Below are 22,347 nucleotides of genomic sequence, written 5' to 3'. Positions count from 1 at the left end.
AAATAATAACGTGACGCTATCCAAAATTGTATCAGGTCTCAATGGTTTACCTTGATATTTCGTTTTCGCGGATTAATTCCCAAATGTTTTATTTTGACAAAGAGTGAACTTCCTCTCCGTGTTTTGGTTTGACTTTAAGACCGCGTGTATTTATCAATAGAATAAGAATATGATATGCCGTCACTTCCGGTATCAGAGAAGGCGCGTGTATCCAAATTGATAATCTGGAAGAAAATGGAATAAAACAGACACCACAACAGCTTATTCTGTCGGAAATCATGTTTTTTGAGAACAAATGAGATGTAAGTATATATTTTGGACCACATCATATTGATAATTGATACCTCATAATTTTAGTGTAATTATGAAAATGAAGATAGGCGCTGCTGTCCACAGTAATGGTTGTACACCGATCGACGTTACGTCACATAATATTCACGGCATATCTACGTAAATGTCCACATACGTACAGCAAAACATCATTGTGTGCTCTAATTATCTGCAATCTAGAGTTCGGCATTGACAAGGTGTATGTTCTTTGCAACTCCATCAAAATAAAATTGAGAGCAACTTAAAAGCATTTATCAACAGTTTCTTTATATCCGATTATCGAACGTTAACAAGCTTATCAGTAAATCATAGGTATGTTGCAAATATCAATTTTTCAGTCTTAGATATGTCAGATGAGTAACCAGAAACTGAAGTTTTACCTCTACACCAACATTTCTTGTATACGGTTTCTATAATTTTATAGATATTTGAAAAAGATAATCCATTTACAATTTCATTTCGATATCTTTTAATTTGCCAATTAAGCATAGTTTTACCAGATAGTTTGTGTTAACAACAACTTAATCTAGACATTTTATAAAATATCAATATTTTATAACTAATGCATTTTTTCATTATCATTCTTTGCTGTTCATTAGAGGATAAAGATGTATGCAGACTTTTGGATCTGATAAAAGAATGGACAAATACGAATCTAAATTGATAGTAAATTATCAGAGAATAAACTGATAAGGTTAGATAGATATGCATTTTACTTTGGTGCTGATAAGTTATTACTTCTTATTTATAGATGTCTCTTGAGTGTGTCACGTGTATCTAAGGATGGAGTTCATCCTCAACTGGTTACATTGTGACTGTGACACGTGTATCTAAGCATAGAATTCATCCTCAACTGGTTACATTGTGACTGTGACATGTGTATCTAAGCATGGAGTTCATCCTCAGCTGGTTACAGTGCGACTGGGTTGACTTTCAAACGACATTCAACGATCATATGTCTCAGTATATTATCCTTGACACGGTTTATTTTTATTATGAAGTATGTCATTTGATAGCGTGGTTTACTGCAATCTGCAGTTTGGATAGAGGTGAATGACTTATACTTGAATCTGAAATTAAGATTTAAACATTTTTGTATTTGCTTTAAATGTTAAGTTACATGTCTGAATCCTGTACATATGTTCGTTTTGAGTTTTCGTTCACCGGTAAGGCAAAATGACATAGGTATTTTTACATTAGCAGTGTGAATTCCTTCATATTTCACTCGCAATGCTTGACGGACACTTTTTCCGTAAAAATTGATTGCCAAAGTAATTAGTCAGTGATGATTTTCTTTTATCTGGTATTTCAATAAAGCATTTAACTTCCAATTAGTAAACACAAATTGTTCTCTTTGCAGTCGAAGACACTATGTATTATTAGGATATTAAACTCATGAAATCTCAGTAAAATTATAATTCTTTGGTATGGCATTATTAATTACCATGTTATAAATAATAAGGCTTTAATTCCATGCAAAACCTTTAAAATCTGCTTCATATGTGTGAAATATTGAATTTAGAAAATGAAAATGGTTGTTATATGATTATTCTTACGTTGAGTAACGTCAACATTAAGTAATCTACGTCACTGCTGGTTTGTCCGAACTGATACTTAGTATTGACTAAAATTGAATATAAATAATAGCACTCGTAAAATATAATTTAACCACGTAGTGATTCAATAACAGTATAATATCATTTTATGTTAGACGGAACATCCAGTGCGTGTGTTACATGTTAATAGATAAACTAAAAGACAATAATTACAGCGCCAAACTGCTTAAGTCTGTAGGCTCAACAAGATAGTGTAACTTCTGCAAAACGATTTTTCTTCCACTGCCAATCTAACCATTGGCATTGCAGTCGGTTTTAAAACGAAAACTTGCTGAAACATAAATAAAAAAAACCTGGGAAAAGAGTCCGTTGCTTTACATTATAGGAGCTTTTGAAGTGTTGAATTCGATCCTTATGGTGCAAATAAAGGAGATCGAGAGGTAATCGTATAGGTTTGGTCTTCGGAGAGTCATATATTTTCTTTTCTGAGTAGTTGTATTATTGGATGGCAAAATGACCTAAGGAAACAACAGATAAGGTGTAGAGTATATTTTGTTATGTTCATCAAATAATGCTGAAGGACTTATTGCTTTTGCTACGTGTCTCCTAAGTTTTCTTCTGATTTCTTCTGCCAAAGATGTTTTCGTCACTTTTTTCTAAAAAAAAAACGTATGCCGGATTTTAATGGAACTAGATAGTAGTATGTATAATAAATATCCGATTTCGATCAAATTTGGTATATGTGTCACGTAAGCATGTATATTTTGTATACACTTTGGGTAAGTCACCTTAATGGTAGGGTACCGCTAGGCGGAATTGCGTCACGGGTAGGTGTGCACGGGGTGAGATTCGCATGACAGGTATTGTGTTATTGTTACCGTGCACCCGATATGGATTTATCGGCATTTAGCGTCATGTGAGACAGGCACAGGGGACTCACTGTGGTAAGTAATCTTTATCTCTTTTTCTTTTCTATATTAGTTGGTATTGTTGTTTTGTACCAGTCCATATATCGGGTCAAACAATCTAAGTATCTGTGCGCTCCAGTCAGCCGTGACCATTGTTTATTGTTTGTATGTTGATAACTTTCATTTTTGTTGTTTTCGTACTATAATTGAATATATTATGTTTGTTTTCCTAAATATGCACATGATATAAACATATTGGAGTGTTGTACATGAAACTGCATAGTCTATGTCATGTTTCGGGTCGATTTTAAAATCTATGGAAGCCCTGATCAATTTATTAGTGCCGAGCGTAGTGCGTACGCGAACGAGTGGGAAAAGTATGGAAGCCTTGAGGTGTCAGTTGGTGTATTTCGTAATTTTGTTTTATTTTGTTCGTAATTTGGAGCCGCACATTATTTCGACGCTAATATGAACGTATTTCAGTATTTTCTAATTATGGTTCATTCTAAAGTTGAATAATTATGGTAAATAATAAGTATTTTGTACCATGTGTTTTGTTAGTATAGTATGGAAGTGTGAGTGGAAATTATAACTATTTGTGTTAATCATTATAGCTTCACATGACGGGTTGGAACATTTATTGAGTCAGGACCAGGCAGGCCTCTCCTTTACATTGCGACCCAAGCGTCAGGACCGACCAGAAGTAACGACTTTCATTCAGGGTCAAGGTCAGCGAGGGAGCATACTTAGTAGTTACACTGCCAGGGTCGGCGACTTGAATTCAGCACTTAATCAGCTGTCATGTCATTGACATAAGTGCATTGCCTATTATGGTGATACAAGCGTGGAACTGCTTGAGGACGGTGACTCTGGATTGAGTCACGGTGATTCAGAGTATGGAACTCTATTGGGTTTGACAGGAACACTGTTCTGTTTCGTGAGCTAGAAGCTACAGGGACACTTATCATTATTTGGTTTATGAGTGTGTGAGTTAGCGAGTGTGACATCTTTAAATATATAGTTTATTTGTTTCATTGTAAATAAACATCATTGTTATACTGTGATCGATTCTTCCAGCTTTCTTTTCCCGGATCACCAACCGTCGCTCGTCCCACGTTAACAATATGTACTGGAGCGTATATCATGGAAAATACATCCAAATAAAAAAAGAAATATACGGAGGACTAATCCATAGAAAATGATCGAAATTCTGGTTGACAATATCTTCCTGGAGTTTTGTAGGAAATTCTTCCTACAGGCTTTTGGTATACTTAAATGAAAAACTGTGATTCCCTCCTGACTGACTTTTTTTGTTTTGTTTTCATACGAGGCTGAATTTATCTAGGAACTTAACAAAAAGGTCACAATGACCTTGCAAAACCCTTCAGTTTCACTTTCAGGTATAATGACGGCTTTAAACACGAAGGGATTTATTGATCATGACCATCATATACACCCTCCCGAATTCAAAATCTAGGACAAGGAAGACTCTTTCACAACAGCTGCTTACCTCGATCAATTTCCGCAAGAAACCCAACAGGAACAGATTTCCATCAAGCTATATGATAAGCGTGAGGATAAGCGTGATGATATCGAATTCCCTATGGTGGATTTGGTATTTTTGGATAGCAACATCCTTGATTCCCCAACCTAAGATATTTACATGTAGCAGTTGATACGATGCGACAATTTTCGTGCCAGATATCTCCAACCGATAAAATCACAGCACAAGATTTCGAGAGATGTTTTATGGGATTATGTATTCATGGTTTTGAACAAGCAGTTGGGTAAATAAATTGATTTTTAAAAATATTTCTGTCTAGAGTAAATGATATTTCATATATGATTGATATTATTATTATTAATATTTTTGCATTCTTAACGGCCCGTCAACACATAAAAGGTCATTTGGGCCATCAGACGGTAAAACACACAGCGATCCAAAAGGAATAACATTAAACAAACCAAAAGGTAAAATACAAATGATAAAAATCTTAAATATATTAACACAAAAGATTAAAATGGTATGCCATTGTCTATTATGTAGACCAACATCTTTCAGGTAATGTAGAATGTTACAAATCTCAACAGTTTCAAAAAGGGATTTTAGACCTGTACTGTTACGATAAAAATATTCTCGAGTAGACAGAAGGTCAATGCAGTCCAATAAAAAATGTTTAATTGCGAATGGCTCATCACATCACATGCACCGAGGATTATCTTCGCCTTTCAATATATGTGAATGTGTAAGGTATGTATGACCCAACCGAAGACGGGTAAGGACAACTTCGTCTCGGTGGTTATCTCTATTGCATGGAGACCGTTCACCCGATAACAGGTTTTACGAAGTGCAATATGTTATTGGTATATGTATTCCATTCCTCCTGCCACTGAACTTTTAAAATTTGTTTAACAAATGGTTTAAAATCGGTAAAATGAAGTTTAAAAACAACAGGTGGTAGCGATAAAGTTTTCTTTGCGGTACGATCGGATTTTCATTGCCCAGGAACCCAGCAAAAAGCAATACGAAAGTTAAAGGCAAGTTCATGATATAGTTTTAAAGTATTACGAATGAAAATATTTTCGATATTTCTATTGCTAGGACTTTGTAGAACAGAAAGAGAGTCTGAATGGATAACAGCTGTAATTACTTTGTTTCTTTGAATATATATAGTTAGCGCTTCCGCCGAGAATATTGAGGCGTTGTTCGGTAGCCGGCATCCATAGGTTTCATCTTGTGTAACCATGGCCGCAGCAACCTTATCATTATCTTTTGAACCATCAGTATATAAATGTAGAAATGCTTAATATTTTAACTGCAATTTCGAGAAGGATGCACGAAATGTGTAACTGTCTGTGTCTGATTTAACCATTTTATGTAGTAAAAAATCAATTTCAGGTGAATTCAAGAGCCAAGGTGGAATTTTTTATCGTTCCAAATGATTTAATTTGGTCAATATCAGTATTTGTGTTTTATAAAAGAGCGGAAATTCGAATACCGAATAATGGAATGGTTTGTGGTTTGTTTTGATACAATGTTTTATATTTAGGATAAAATTCAAGTGAAAAAGCAGGATTTAAAGGATTTGACTTTAGCTAAATGGTGTATTGCAAAGCCAATTGATTTCGACGGCTATATAGCGATGGTTCGTTAGCCTCTACATAGAGGCATTAAAAGACATTAAAAGCTCAGCGAACCCGACACCTTGGTGATGAACAGTGTCTAATAATTTGAGATATGAAGGTCTAGCAGATCCCTACACGATGGAACCATAGTTAAATTTGGATCTAATAACATCTCTATAAAGTCTTAGCAAAACTTTTCTATCCGCTCAGCAAAACTTTTCTATCAGTTCCCCAATCAGTGTGGGACAACACTTTTATAATATCAGTGTCTTAAGGCATTTGGCTTTAAGGTATTTAATAAGTGGAAGGAACGACAATATCCTGTCGAATATTACACCTACTAATTTGGTTTGTTCAACAACCGGAATGGGTACACCACAAAGAGATATATTTGGATCGTCATGTTGTTTCCGAACTTGACAAGAATGCATACAAACTGTTTTTTATTGTGAAAATATAAAACCATTTTCATCTGCCTAATTTGTAGTCGATTCAAACATTGTTTGAAGTTGTCTTTCGATGTTATTCACATGCTAAGATCGATAACATGTGATGAAGTCATCGACAAAAAGAGCGCACTCGATTGAGGGGAATAATGTTTTGACAATACTGTTAATTATATGTCCATAAAGTGTAACCGAGAGAATGCTGCCTTGTGGTACATCCATTTCCTGCTAATGAACATTGAAAAGGGTCTTTCCATTCCGGACTTGAAATACTCTATCTGATAGAAAATTTGAAATAAAAATTGGTAGACTACCGTTATTACCTAAATCGTGCAGATCTTTCATTATGCCGTATTTCCACGTTGTGTCGTAAGCCTTTTCCCAATAGAAGAAAACAGCAACCAAGTGCTCCTTCTTCAGAAAAGCCTCACGCACAAAGGTTTCAAGTCTAACCAAATGATCGTTGGTACCTCGCTTAGATCTAAAACCGTTTTGCATGGGTGATATTATGTGACAGGATTTCAGATACCAAATTAATCTTGAATTAATTATCCATTGTAGAAGAATGAACCAAAGGGAAAAAATCAAAATTCCTCAGATAGAAGGGGAAAAAGGTCTAGCGACCCAATTCACACCTTCAACAACTTTGAATCTCTGGAAAATATGGAGTAGCAGGTAGCTACTTCCAAATTCTCGAAGATCTCTATTAAAGCTGTCAAACCATCTTAGGTTAAATAAATAGTCTAGCAAATTATCAATGGTCCCCACTTATCTCTATGTTAGTAATAATGGATACAATAATCCAATGGAATTGTAAAGGTCTTCGATCTAATATTGATGAAATTCTCCAACTGTCTCAAGAACATAATCCTAGTGTAATCTGTCTCCACGAAACGCTCAACAGAACCGAGACAAATATCAATTTCTGTGGATATTAATTGTTAAATTGCTTCGGTCCTGTTAGCAAACAAAGGAACAGCTGGAATTGTTATCCTGGTTGACAACCAAGATCCTCACAAAACATACCATTAAATACAGACATCCAGGCAACTGTTGTTAGTGTTACGCTCTATAGAACGCTTACAGTATGCTCTATCTATCTCCCTCTAAACTCTGATTTTACGAACAACCAACTAGACGAACTCCTATCGCAACTGCCTCGCCCGTTCATACTTATGGGTGACTTAATGGTCATTACAACCTTTGAGGTTCACTCGATACCAATGACAGAGGAACAAAAATTTACATTTATCTTATGGAACCTTGATTTAACTTTATGTCACCCGTCTTTGTTACTCGATTTCGAATGGACGGCGCATGACGATCTCTGTGGAAGCGACCGCTTTCCTATATTTCTAAGGAATAGTGGATCCACAGAGAACGAACATGTACCTCATTGGAAATTATATAAAGCAAATTAGATTAAATTTTAACATCTCAGTACCAGAATTCTCAACACCATTGATTTCCTGAATTTAGAAGACCCGATGGAATCCTTTACTACCAGACTTCTTGAGATAGCCGAAGAACGTATACCAAAGTCCAAAAGAAAACACAACAAAGAACCGGTTGATGGCCCAAATGACCTTTTATGTGTTGACGGGCCGTTAAGAATGTCATAATAATGATAATAATAGTACCTGTAAGGATCTGCAATCTCCGTGCAACCCATTTCGCCCTATAATTATTAAATTTAATTAAAATTTCATTAAAATGTACCATAACAGTATCAATAACAAATAGCTGTTACATGTACAGGACACTAAATAGATATTTGTTTTTAACATAGCAATCGATAGAAAACAGCCGCTAATTTACCCACACGTCCGAGAAGGTCTGCCAGTACCAACAGTCTCTGATACAAATGGTATGACGATTTTCATTCGTCAATGTGATCATGTGACTTTAAATTTCCTACGCTTACCAGTGTCACGCTTTCACAATGTTATAAAATGATTACAAAAGAAAATGAGTGAAAAATGTGTGGTTTAAAACGCTCAAATTACTTTGATAACTTAAACGAAACTTAAAATAATCGATAAAATTTACACATAGTTATAACTTAATCACATCCTTTGGTAGTTCAGATCTCCAATTTGAACAGCTGTGAGTATGTATATATACTGAAGGATTAGCACATAGGGTGTCTATGCAAACGTAACAATATGCCATGCACGTGGCGAGTTTCAGGTATCTGGACACGGCATTCATAATATGCTTCAAAAAAGAAAATATCGAGTTGTATACGGTTGTATACAAATATAAATCATATATATTTGGTAGAAAATATTAAGATGTAGATAAAGGTTACTTTAAAACATCAGCGGTTCAGATACTAAAACTCGACTTTTTCAACTATGATATTTAGCACGGGGCTTTTGTTCATATTCCAAGATTTAAATATTATGTTATCATCTTAAGTGATTTATGTAGGTCTACCTCTATCTCTTGATGTTGCCTCGTAACCTTAGCTATAGAAAGAGCTTCCTGTTCCTTCAAGATAATCTGCTGCTTCAAAAACAATGACTTTTTCTGTGAATAAGCGGCCTGCTTTGGTAGCCTCAGCTTTGGCCTTGACCTTTGCCCTGAGAATTGAACTGGAGTTTGAGCCCTCAGACCGAGATAACCTTGAACTGTGTGACCTTCTTGAAGTTGATTTCAATATCTATACAGGACTGTCTTGAATCAACATCCTCAAGAATCTTTGTCACTAACACGTCACTACGATGATCATCCACATTATGTCTCTCTAGTAGCCTCTCACCTTCATATGACCTTGAACCAGACAGGTATGTTATGCACTCATGTGACAGTAAACGATAACTGGCATATGTTAAGCATATAAAAACAGCATGCCTTTTTAAGAGTTCTGTCTTCTCTTCACACTTAGTAGCTTCATCCATCGATTCCTGAACCTTTGTCCAAAAAATATCAACTCTGTCTAAAAATCGCTCTTCAGCCTACTGATTCACTAGCCATGTTCCACAGTTCAAAATGATTACAACAACTTTTGGACTAAGCATGTGGGTCCAATTCCTTTACTGTGCTTTCACGTTTTAGCCTTGGGTGATCACATTACAAACCGGAGATGGACTCAATTTTATGCATAACATTTCTTTCTTTGGAGTACTTAAAGGAATTATGGTATCACAAATCCAACAGCTTGTAACTGACATGGCCTGCTACATGTATGCTGTCTTGAAAGCGCACAAACAACATTTTCTACCTTATAACAGAAGAGTTCCACAAACTATCTACCTGAAGGGAAATAACTCTGTCATGCTTATGACAGTTGTATAGACGGTACTGACTGTAATGGCACAATTGCCATCTTTGTATCAGTTAAAGATGTTCTTGAATGTAAAATTTCATCACTTTGAATGTTGAGTTCAATTTGGATACAATTTCATTCGGAATCGTCATCTTAACGTAGATCTTGAGACACACATATTTTGATTTAATAGGAATAATCATTGTTGGTATATGTTTACATGTTAGTATTGTAAATGTACATTGGGAGAACACGTAAAGTTGTTTTAACTTGTGTCTTATCGCTTGTTCTAAGGTTGACATCAACCATATCTAAACACGTACAGATCTTTATGTAAGTCCGTAGTTTAATTCAATCCATGTCTGAAAATTCTGGATACCATCTACATAATTATGACGTCAGAATGATCTAATTCCTCAAATCTATAAGATATTGATTTGTAATCTGATGTTGCATACCATGAGCATTTAATTTACCAAACATTCCTTCTTATGTTTAGGAATAAGGTTACCATTTTTATTGAAATAGGTGTACAGTTGACGTAATGAATTACCAAACTTTATAATAATGATGTCATGTGAAAAAGGGTACCACATTTAGGGTATCTTAGAAGCTGCAAGTTATGTTGTCTTTACCCTGACGAGCTGTAACTAATGAAACCGGTTGGCAAATAATAAAAGTATTCAACCTACGTAACCTTGTAAAGCTGGTTGAAGTTGAGTACACTTCTACCGATGATGTTTCACATCAATAAAGATATTTTGCGACAATTTCAGATCAGGTAATTTGAAAACAGAACAAGGAACATTTTTCTTGCATTTAATAGTCATTTTAAACTACTACCTTGATTGACCTGCCCTTGGCTGGCATTGAGGTTTACTAGTAAATCATTTTACAATCCTCAGCTAACTGAAATAACAAATTTTCTCCTGTAACTACTGGCCTAATATGTTATGCCTATATGCTTCAAGAGATTTCAACTAACTGTAACAGAAATATCAGAAAATATTTGTCTTTTTGATCTACAGGCTAACATTTTAAATATCATAAGGAGATCAATTACATTGAAAATTTTAAGCGTTCCTGCCAAGATAACCAGTCGCCATTTGCCAATCATGATAGATTCATTATAAATCAGTCCATATCTTTGGCAACAGCAAGCACTTAAAGCTCCCCAACTGCCCAGTTTGTGTTGTAACATACCACACTACACATTGTAAAACTGATCAAGAAAACATCACACATTGTTACACAGATCTAGACAACATTTCACATTGTAACACTGACCTAGATAACATTACACATTGTAACACAGATCTAGACAACATTACACATTGTAACACTGATCAAGACAACATCACATATTGTAACATTGATCTAGACAACATTACACATTGTAAAACTGATCTAGACAACATTACACATTGTAACATTGATCTAGACAACATCACACATTGTAACACAGATCTAGACAACATTACACATTGTAACACAGATCTAGACAACATCACACATTGTAACACTGATCAAGGCATTTTACTTGATATCAAATTAGTATCTCAAATTTCAGCACACCCGACCCCCTGGACATAGTATACAATGTATCAACACGTTAATCATTAAAAATAACTCAAAACAAAGTAAACAAATGTAAGTTAACAAGAAAACAATGTGCTAAATCACAGCTGAATAAGTATGACACTGATAGTGGTTTGCCCTTCCATAGTAAAAGAGTGTTCTGTGTAATTAACAGTGCCTTGAGAATCTGTCATGGTCAATTTTATCACAACACTTCATTATAGCACTTCATTCCTTGTAAATTCTGTCCAAACTTAAGGATATTACAGTTTTCTAAATAAAGTAATGATTTCAAGGGAAATCTTACTGTTGGTGAAGGACACTTCAATAAAAAGATTAGAACCCCTGCCAATTGTGAATACCATCCTCAAGAAAATACACAGGTATATAATACAGTTATTACAAATTTGTTTCCAGCCATCAATGCTGGAACATTTTAAACTTTTTATGTTACAGATGTTTGTCAAGGAAGACAGATCTAAATAAAACTGGTTTCAGTGCTATGGCTTCCTGGAAACGGGCGTGAATACGTTTTGGTAAAAGTGTCTTTGGCTGGTGACGTCGGAACTCCTGCTTCCGAGACAATAGGGCAGCAACGTCATTCATGTAAAGATCCCATGCTCTCTCAGCTGCAGTCATGTACACAGGTTTGTCCTCTCCATCATCAGTCTTCACGGTATACTAAACAATGGAAAACTTCATTTGTAACAAGATTTGAGAAAATACACGAGGAATCTGTTATCAGAAATCTGTTCTTGTGAAAAGTCAAAATTTTCTGATGACTAACTTTTTGAAAGCTCATTTTAATAGGAATAATAGGGAGTTGATAAAAAAATGAAAAAGAAAATGATAGTTTAGTCTGCTTGCTTTCTCATGGTATGTTGCTGAACTACGGTATGCTCTAAACCATTACATTGTTTATTTTTTTACTGTGTTCATCCTCTGTTCCTTTTTCTGATTAAACGTCAGATATTGATTTTTATAATAAATAAGCAAAATTACTTTTTTCCAGTATGAAGTGTATTTTTTTAACAATCAATATCACATGACTAAAATTATTACAAAAAACTATTATTGAAGTTTACTCTCGGCAATGTCAATGTTGTTTAGTTGATTCCAACCTATGATACACAAGAAGTGAAGAAATTTTAGCCCACCATCATTAGATGGTACATTGTCTATTCAAATTGCCTTGTGTTCGTGGGCCACCGATCATCCATACAACAATTCTTGTTATTGCTGACAGTCAGCCATCTTCAATATTGACATATTAGTTTGTTATAATAATTTCTGGAGAAATACTGGATGGATCTTCAAATTTCATATCTAATGACCCCTTGGTCCCTAGTTGTGCATTATTTCATTTTGGAATTGATTAGGAAATTTCAGTAATTTTTAAAGTTTGATATGATTAAGAGCAAAAACAGAGAAGAGAAAAGATCAACCTCTTAAAGAACAAATAAAGATCAAATGATGGCGGGTGACAAGATCCCTCTGGAATCTCAAGTTACAAATTCTGGTGCTATTTACTTGATGCTTCAGACCAATTGGTTTTCTGAATAAGAAGCATTTTAAAGAAAAATATGTTTGACTTATGAATTATTGGCAAATATTACGCCATTGCCTTATCTCTCTCTTAACCAGCAATCACACTGCATGTTTTGAATTTTGTCCTAACTTTATTTTCTAATATCATCTACATGTTAAATTTATCAAGTAGTCAATTTCTCATCAATCAAAATTGATCAGAATTATAATCTGATCTATCTGTTCTTTATTTGAAAACACACGCTCCAGGACAACCATCATTGAATTAAATCATCAATACTTAGCTGGTTGTCAAATATAGAATCTTTCTGAATGCTTTGTACTCTTACCTTTTCCTTCCTGAACAGGTCAGCTCCAATATCTGCCAGTCGAATACAAATGTCCTCTTTGCCATAGTCAATGGCCAAGAAAATGAGATCTCTAAATCCAGGCATTAACGGACCCAACTAAAACATTCAAAAAGAAATGACAAATAATTCCTTGGCAGTTATAACTTAAAGCAAGACTATAAATCTACAACAATGTCAAAGAGGGATACACTCTCCAAAGATATCCACGAGGGATCTACTCTCCAAAGACATCCACGAGGGATCCACTCTCCAAAGACATCCACGAGGGATCTACTCTCCAAAGACATCCACGAGAGGTCTACTTTCCAAAGATATCCACGAGGGATACACACGAGGGATCTACTCTCCAAAGATATCCACGAGGGATCTACTCTCCAAAGATATCCACGAGGGATCTACTCTCCAAAGATATCCACGAGGGATCCACTCTCCAAAGACATCCACGAGGGATCCACTCTCCAAAGACATCCACGAGAGGTCTACACACGAGGGATCCACTCTCCAAAGACATCCACGAGAGGTCTACTTTCCAAAGATATTCACGAGGGATACACACGAGGGATCCACTCTCCAAAGACATCCACGAGAGGTCTACTTTCCAAAGATATTCACGAGGGATCCATTCTGTTTGATCTTTGATCATTTTACCTTTAAATGTCCTTTTATTAGATAAGTTGGATTTTTTTGTTGTTTCTCTCAATCCTCCATTTTGTTTTATAATATTATGTTGTATTGATGTATATATTAGAAGGACAAATGTGAGGCTGGAACAGCACATCTTATCCTGACTTTGAAGGAAAATTTAGAATATGCAGTTTAAGCTGGCATAGAATTGTAGACAGGAAGGAAAGCAGAGGCTGTAAGCAGATATAGCTGTATTAAAAGGACACAGAGGGAACAGTTGTAGTTAGACATAGTGGGAACAGTTGTAGTTAGACATAGTGGGAACAGTTGTAGTTAGACATTGTGGTACATAGTGGGAACAGTTGTAGTTAGACATAGTGGGAACAGTTGTAGTTAGACATAGTGGGAACAGTTGTAGTTAGACATAGTGGGAACAGTTGTAGTTAGACATAGTGGGAACAGTTGTAGTTAGACATAGTGGGAACAGTTGTAGTTAGACAGTGAGAACAGTTGTAGTTAGACATAGTGGTACATAGTGGGAACAGTTGTAGTTAGACACAGTGGGAACAGTTGTAGTTAGACATAGTGGGAACAGTTGTAGTTTGACATAGAGGGAACAGTTGTAGTTAGACATAGTGGGAACAGTTGTAGTTAGACATAGTGGTACATAGTGGGAACAGTTGTAGTTAGACATAGTGGGAACAGTTGTAGTTAGACATAGTGGGAACAGTAGTAGTTAGACACAGTGGGAACAGTTGTAGTAAGACATAGTGGGAACAGTTGTAGTTAGACATAGAGGGAACAGTTGTAGTAAGACATAGAGGGAACAGTTGTAGTAAGACACAGTGGGAACAGTTGTAGTTAGACATAGTGGGAACAGTTGTAGTTAGACAAAGTGTGAACAGTTGTAGTTAGACATAGTGGGAACAGTTGTAGTTAGACATAGTGGGAACAGTTGTAGTTAGACACAGTGGGAACAGTTGTAGTTAGACATAGTGGGAACAGTTGTAGTTAGACATAGTGGGAACAGTTGTAGTTAGACAAAGTGTGAACAGTTGTAGTTAGACATAGTGGGAACAGTTGTAGTTAGACATAGTGGGAACAGTTGTAGTTAGACATAGTGGGAACAGTTGTAGTTAGACATAGTGGGAACAGTTGTAGTTAGACATTGTGGTACATAGTGGGAACAGTTGTAGTTAGACATAGAGGGAACAGTTGTAGTTAGACAGTGAGAACAGTTGTAGTTAGACATAGTGGGAACAGTTGTAGTTAGACATAGTGGGAACAGTTGTAGTTAGACATAGTGGGAACAGTTGTAGTTAGACACAGTGGGAACAGTTGTAGTTAGACATAGTGGGAACAGTTGTAGTTAGACATAGAGGGAACAGTTGTAGTTAGACATAGAGGGAACAGTTGTAGTTAGACAGTGAGAACAGTTGTAGTTAGACATAGTGGGAACAGTTGTAGTTAGACATAGAGGGAACAGTTGTAGTAAGACATAGTGGGAACAGTTGTAGTTAGACATAGTGGGAACAGTTGTGGTTAGACAGTGGGAACAGTTGTGGTTAGACATAGTGGGAACAGTTGTAGTTAGACACAGTGGGAACAGTTGTAGTTAGACACAGTGGGAACAGTTGTAGTTAGACATAGTGGGAACAGTTGTAGTTAGACATAGTGGGAACAGTTGTAGTTAGACATAGTGGGAACAGTTGTAGTTAGACATAGAGGGAACAGTTGTAGTAAGACATAGAGGGAACAGTTGTAGTTAGACATAGTGGGAACAGTTGTAGTTAGACACAGTGGGAACAGTTGTAGTTAGACACAGTGGTACATAGTGGGAACAGTTGTAGTTAGACATAGAGGGAACAGTTGTAGTTAAACGTAGTGGGAACAGTTGTAGTTAGACATAGTGGGAACAGTTGTAGTTAGACATAGTGGGAACAGTAGTAGTTAGACATAGTGGGAACAGTTGTAGTTAGACACAGTGGGAACAGTTGTAGTTAGACATAGTGGGAACAGTTGTAGTTAGACATAGTGGGAACAGTTGTAGTTAGACATAGTAGGAACAGTAGTAGTTAGACATAGTGGGAACAGTTGTAGTTAGACACAGTGGGAACAGTTGTAGTTAGACATAGTGGGAACAGTTGTAGTAAGACATAGTGGGAACAGTTGTAGTTAGACAAATAGTGAACAGTTGTAGTTAGACATAGTGGGAACAGTTGTGGTTAGACATAGTGGGAACAGTTGTAGTTAGACATAGTGGGAACAGTTGTAGTTAGACACAGTGGGAACAGTTGTAGTTAGACAAAGTGAGAACAGTTGTAGTTAGACACAGTGGGAACAGTTGTAGTTAGACATAGTGGGAACAGTTGAAGTTAGACAAGCCAAAGAGCTGCTACATGAAGAATGCCAACACCACTAAAACATTAATCATGGTATGTAGTACAATGTGGGAGTCAAAAGGACACAAAAGGGCATGGTGTAAAATTGATACAGAATTCCAAATAATACCTTACTATATCACAAAATTATATTTACTGTGGTGTTTCTAGATACTTTGTAACTATTTTTATAGAATTTCTTACCTGTCTGTATTTAAAAGAGATTTATCTCAGTCGAGGGTTGACATTTTGTAACAAAACCTAATTTGAGGTGTAGCTGAGAATAAGATAGTCAGACTTTATACATAACAGATTGTCAGCCCAAACCTATTTAGTTAGTTTCATTTCAAAACTCTCTGACTCAGTTACATTACCTCCCTTTGTGGTTATGCCGAAAGACAACTGAAATTGACGTCACTTTATTGGTGACATCACTTATTGCCAGATGTAAACGTACCAGGCAGAGTGGACGAGACAGAACTATCTAGCCCTGGGTATGTAACACATGAGATTTCTCTGTCACATACACAAGAGATCATGATTTGATCACCAGGATACTACAGGATCCTACTGACACAGTGGTATATTACACAACTAACTTACTATTTTTGGGAACATTGCAACTGGAAATGGAAAGTATCTGATGCAGTCAGCAAAGTCCTTCAATCCTTTTCTTTTCCCACGTATCAGTTTGTACAGCTCTTCATACTGTGGGACAAAATATTGAAGATAAATTTATCGGGATTTTTGTTCTATACAATAGTTAAAACAAATACCTTGTCAACAGCGAATAGTTAAAATAAATACCTTGTCAACAGCGAATAGTTAAAATAAATACCTTGTCAACACAGAGTAGTTTAAATATATACCATGTCAACACAGAGTAGTTAAAATATATACCATGTCAACACAGAGTAGTTAAAATAAATACCTTGTCAACACAGAGTAGTTAAAATAATTACCTTGTCAACACAGAGTAGTTAAAATATATACCATGTCAACACTGAGTAGTTAAAATATATACCATGTCAACACAGAGTAGTTAAAATATATACCTTGTCAACACAGAGTAGTTAAAATAAATACCTTGTCAACACAGAGTAGTTAAAATATATACCATGTCAACACAGAGTAGTTAAAATATATACCATGTCAACACAGAGTAGTTAAAATATATACCATGTCAACACTGAGTAGTTAAAATAAATACCTTGTCAACACAGAGTAGTTAAAATAAATACCTTGTCAACACAGAGTAGTTAAAATAAATACCTTGTCAACACAGAGTAGCTCCAGTTCCATGCCATATTTTGCCTATATTAAAATAAAAATGAATAAGACTTCAAACTCATTGCAATGAAGTTTTAAAATCTTATGTAATTAACTATAATGATTTGGATAACACATTTTTCATTTCTAGGTATAAAAAGATAACATTTACAAATTCTAGTACATTTTAATAGTAAAAAAATTTTTGAGCAAAAAACACTTTCATAATCTATGTTGAATATTTATATATAAAATGGTAACCAGTTAAAGTGTTTTACAATAATTCTCCTGTCCGATTCATTCTTTTTACATGTGCTGATATTTAAATGTGCAATTGACTTGAATGTTAAATCAAAATGCCTTTCAAGAAAACACAAGTTTGTGTTATCACTATGTAGTCTACAAAATTTCAAATGAATTTGTTGAAAACTGAAAGAGATCTTCAGATAAGATTGAATTGCTGGAAAAAAACAAACGGCAATAACTCCATCAACATGAGATCCACAAAACAGAACTGAATATATAACCATTTCATGTAAAAGGCAAATTATCTCACAACCATATAGCACTGCTAAAGAAACAAAGGGCAATAACTCCTCAAAAATATTGCTGTTCAGGAAAATACACTTTAATCTTTTTATGATAAGTAAAACATATTTGAAATGAATTGGTTGAAAGCTTAGGAAGAGCTGAACTGATGTCCTTGATCAAATAGCAGAAAAAATGGGCAATAACTATCCCAAAACTTGTTCTGTCATGGAGAAAAACACTTTTATTTGTTCTGATCATTAAGTACACAAAGTTTAAAAGATATGACTAATTTTTCGAAATCTTCAGCAATTTCAACTGTTATCATATATCATAGTCCAAAAATTTACCAAGTTAGAAAGAGATCATTAGGAAATAGAGATAGGAAATCTCCGAACAAGAGAGGAAGGAGAGGGGGGATGGAGTTTAACAATGGTATCAAAAGTTTTGACAAGTGAATTATTAACAGGACAGGGAACAGTCACTATTACAAAAAGAATCAATTCAACTTGTCATTCAGGGAAACACAAATTTTCATGCATAATGATGCAACCTAGCAAGTATTAATCAGGTTGGTTGAAAACTATGTGACAGGATTTCTGGACAAAGGTTACGAAAAATATGAGGTACATATAGAGAGAGACATATCTCCTTTTTTCATGTGCATAAAAAATGGTCAGAACAACAACAAAAATTCTCTAAGATCAGATTATAATATATATAATAAACATTTGTATCTACTTTATAATTTGTAATATTTGTGAAAACAGTAACATGCATTGAAGGTCAGAACAAACATGCAAACCACCCAACATAAAACAATCCATAATGCGTAACCTATGTGTAACTATCTCGGCTCTCTCCTCCAAGCAGTTTAATTTAGAACAAACACTGATCAAGTTGACAAACAGGTAAAAACATTGAATCTGTCACCAGTTAATGAGACAGCTGCTTAAAACTGACAATGCAAACTTATTTCACAACTTACATATTTGGTTTGTATATTTCTGTATTGGACATTCCAGGGTGTCTCAATACAGGACACATCCAAGGGAGTCCCAATACAGGACACATACCAGGGTGTCCCAGTACAGAACACATTCCAGGGTGCCCCAATTTAAGTCACATCCCAGGGTGTCCCAATGCAGGACACATCCCAGGGTGTCCCAGTACAGGACACATCCCAGGGTGTCCCACTACAGGACAATACCAGGGTGTTCCACTACAGGACACATCCCAGGATTTCCCACTACAGGACACAGCCCAGGGTGTCCCACTACAGGACACATCCCAGGGTGTCCCAGTACAGAATTATCCCAGGGTGTCCCACTACAGGACATATCCCAAGGTGTCCCAATACAGGACACATCCCAGGGTGTCCCACTACAGGACAAATACCATGGTGTTCCACTACAGGACACATCCCAGGATGTCCCACTACAGGACACATCCCAGGGTGTGTCCCAGTACAGAAAAATCCCAGGGTGTCCCAATACAGGACACATCCGAAGGTGTCCCACTACAGGACACATACCAGGGTGTCCCAGTACAGAACACATTCCAGGGTGCCCCAATTTAAGTCACATCCCAGGGTGTCCCAATGCAGGACACATCCCAGGGTGTCCCACTACAGGACAATACCAGGGTGTTCCACTACAGGACACATCCCAGGATTTCCCACTACAGGACACAGCCCAGGGTGTCCCACTACAGGACACATCCCAGGGTGTCCCAGTACAGAATTATCCCAGGGTGTCCCACTACAGGACATATCCCAAGGTGTCCCAATACAGGACACATCCCAGGGTGTCCCAGTACAGGACACATCCCAGGGTGTCCCACTACAGGACAAATACCAGGGTGTTCCACTACAGGACACATCCCAGGATGTCCCACTACAGGACACATCCCAGGATGTCCCACTACAGGACACATCCCAGGGTGTCCCAGTACAGAAACATCCCAGGGTGTCCCACTACAGGACATATCCCAAGGTGTCCCATTACAGGACAAATCCCAAGGTGTCCTAGTACAAGACACAACTCAGGGTGTCCCACTACAAGACACATCCCAGGGTGTCCCACTACAGGACATATACCAGGGTGTCCAACTACAGGACACATCCCAGGGTGTACATGAATCTGACTTAGCCACATACTTGTCTATGGCAAATTACATGTCTTCGATCATCCAGTGTTAATGTGGGTTTACTCTTCCAAAATTAAATGTGTTTTGTTGTATTGAAGTGATATAAATGTGATATAACTTATCTAAACTTTCTCCAATGAAGACCAATTCAAATCTCTTAATTCTTAACATAACTAGGTAAAATTTAAACAGTTTTCTCTGTTCACTGACACTTTGGTAGTCCATTCCTGAAACAAAGCCAAAGCTGTCAAATATACTATACATATACAGCAACACCGATAAGTAACACAGTGGTGGCTAATACTGTAGGAATATTAAGAGGTAGGTAATGATAATATGATAGTCTCACAGCAATGTATATATCATAGTATATGTAGATTGTATAAAACATATCATATATTTTGTTTATATTAAGTTGCTGAATCTATATTTGGAAACACAATATCGATTCAGTGAGACTATACATAAACAGTGCTTGAAATCAAGTTCGGAAAGCAATTATATAAGCACTTTTCTTACCAGTAAAAGAATTTTAGTGGATGCCGAGCCTGTAGTCATTTCACAGCTATAAGCATCATTTTGATAACGACCAAATCAGTATTAAATTTCCTGTATCATTAGCAACAAAGTATTCTTTAAACCTATGATAACTTGTGCGTATACATATAACCACAATCTTGATTTCCAGCACACAAACATTTCACCTGATATATCAATATTCCCATAACAAACACACTAATTGTCTAAAGGAAACAATCAGTTCCTTTATTTCACTGTCACTTTAATCTTTATGGAAATCCTTACATTTTGTAAGTGATGGTTTTCAACACGCATCACAGAAAATCAGCATTCTTTTGCTAAAATAAAATTTTAAAAAAAAACTTTGTACCATTTTCTTTTAACACTGTATAATGACAGCCCAAAGAAACATTATATTTTATTTATCACTCGACGAAAGAAACTCAATCTACATCTGCTTATCTTTTATCCTATAATTATGATGGCAATATCATGGTAGGACTGAACATTTTATAAAGATTGTACTGACAGTGGTTACAGAACTTAAACTGATTGATTTCTTCAGACACCAGGAATCATTTTATATAACCAAGAACCAGCATTCCACTAAATAATCTCACAACCAAACTTACCGCCTAGTAGATAGTGAACAAAATAAAGGATTGTAAGTTACATACATAGACAAGTAAAATGTGAAAATTTTACAAGTAAGGCACAATATATTCTTGTACAGTAAGCGTTATTGTATATACAGGTCAGTGTGATGTAGGATTCTATGTAGAATGGTAGAGTATCAACAATCAACAAAATCAGAAATTTTATTTTTACCATTTGTGTCCTTATTTATTAAAGTATTAATTATTCAAAAACAAGAGGTTCATAGAGCCTGTATATCACTAAGGAAACCTGGATGTTTCAAATTTCAAATTTTTATTTACAATAATTGTATTGTTCAGTTTTTCTGTAAAGAAGTGGAATTTCAAATCTTCAAACCAAGTCTCCATCTTAAAAATAAATTCACTCCATGGGGAAGACTACATACTTTATGTGTATACCTCTCTTTCCTGTAATGGGCCTAATGTATTCTGCCCCCTAAGATTTACATGAAAGCAAGCCCTCTACACTAAGGATATTTGAAACAAATTTAGTCAAAAACTTTTATTGCAACATAAAGGGTATGCACAAATTCAGTTCTTTTCACCCAGGGATGCTTTAGATAAAAAAATCTGGTCCAAATAAATCCAACAGAGATGTGAAACATCTGTGAAAAAGAGTATATTTGTTTTTGGTCTAAGAGTCCATACACATGAAGATCTAAAAATCGGTAAATAAAAATGATTAGAATTTAGTAAAATTATATAAAATATTAAAATGTTTCTGAATATGTGATTTCTAATTTCATTTAGAAGCAAACAGTACTTGTTGTGTATGATTGAAGCATAAATGAAATGTTCTACTTTAATTAAATACTATATTTTTTTAAATACATAATTTACGTTTGTGATATTATCTCTGAGGCAGAGTGAAATTAGTAATTTATCTTAAGGTGCCTGTACAATTGTGATCTTATTTCCGAGGCAGAGTGAAATTAGTGATTTATCTTAAGGTGCATGTGCGATTGTGATATTATCTCCAAGGCAGAGTGAAATTAGTGATTCATCTTAAGGTGCATGTACGATTGTGATATTATATCCGAGGCAGAGTTGAATTAGTAATCTATATATAAATGCATGTAGTGTGTGTGTGTGTGCACCCAAGTTTGGCA

The 22,347-nt window shown here is 35.7% G+C and overlaps 1 protein-coding gene across 1 annotated transcript in view; it reads right to left on the bottom strand.

Moving 5' to 3' along the window:
• Positions 1 to 11,533: 11,533 nt before the first annotated feature.
• Positions 11,534 to 22,347, bottom strand: part of LOC132554022 (serine/threonine-protein phosphatase 6 regulatory ankyrin repeat subunit B-like) — a 28,298-nt gene continuing 17,484 nt past the window's right edge. Inside the window, exons 19-22 of the mRNA XM_060218319.1 lie at positions 17,391 to 17,432; positions 16,722 to 16,826; positions 13,093 to 13,209; positions 11,534 to 11,896 (exon numbers count right to left, since the gene is read on the bottom strand). Coding sequence (XP_060074302.1) covers positions 11,666 to 11,896; positions 13,093 to 13,209; positions 16,722 to 16,826; positions 17,391 to 17,432 — 495 coding nt within the window. The 3' untranslated portion in view covers positions 11,534 to 11,665. The remainder of the gene's footprint in view (positions 11,897 to 13,092; positions 13,210 to 16,721; positions 16,827 to 17,390; positions 17,433 to 22,347) is intronic.

This window comes from Ylistrum balloti, unplaced genomic scaffold (genome assembly GCF_031769215.1).
Source record: "Ylistrum balloti isolate Yb309-2 unplaced genomic scaffold, AGI_CSIRO_Ybal_v1 Utg370370, whole genome shotgun sequence".
Lineage (NCBI taxonomy): Eukaryota > Metazoa > Mollusca > Bivalvia > Pectinida > Pectinidae > Ylistrum > Ylistrum balloti.
The sequence above is the reverse complement of the archived record's forward strand: the minus strand, read 5'-3'. Positions and strand labels throughout refer to the sequence as shown.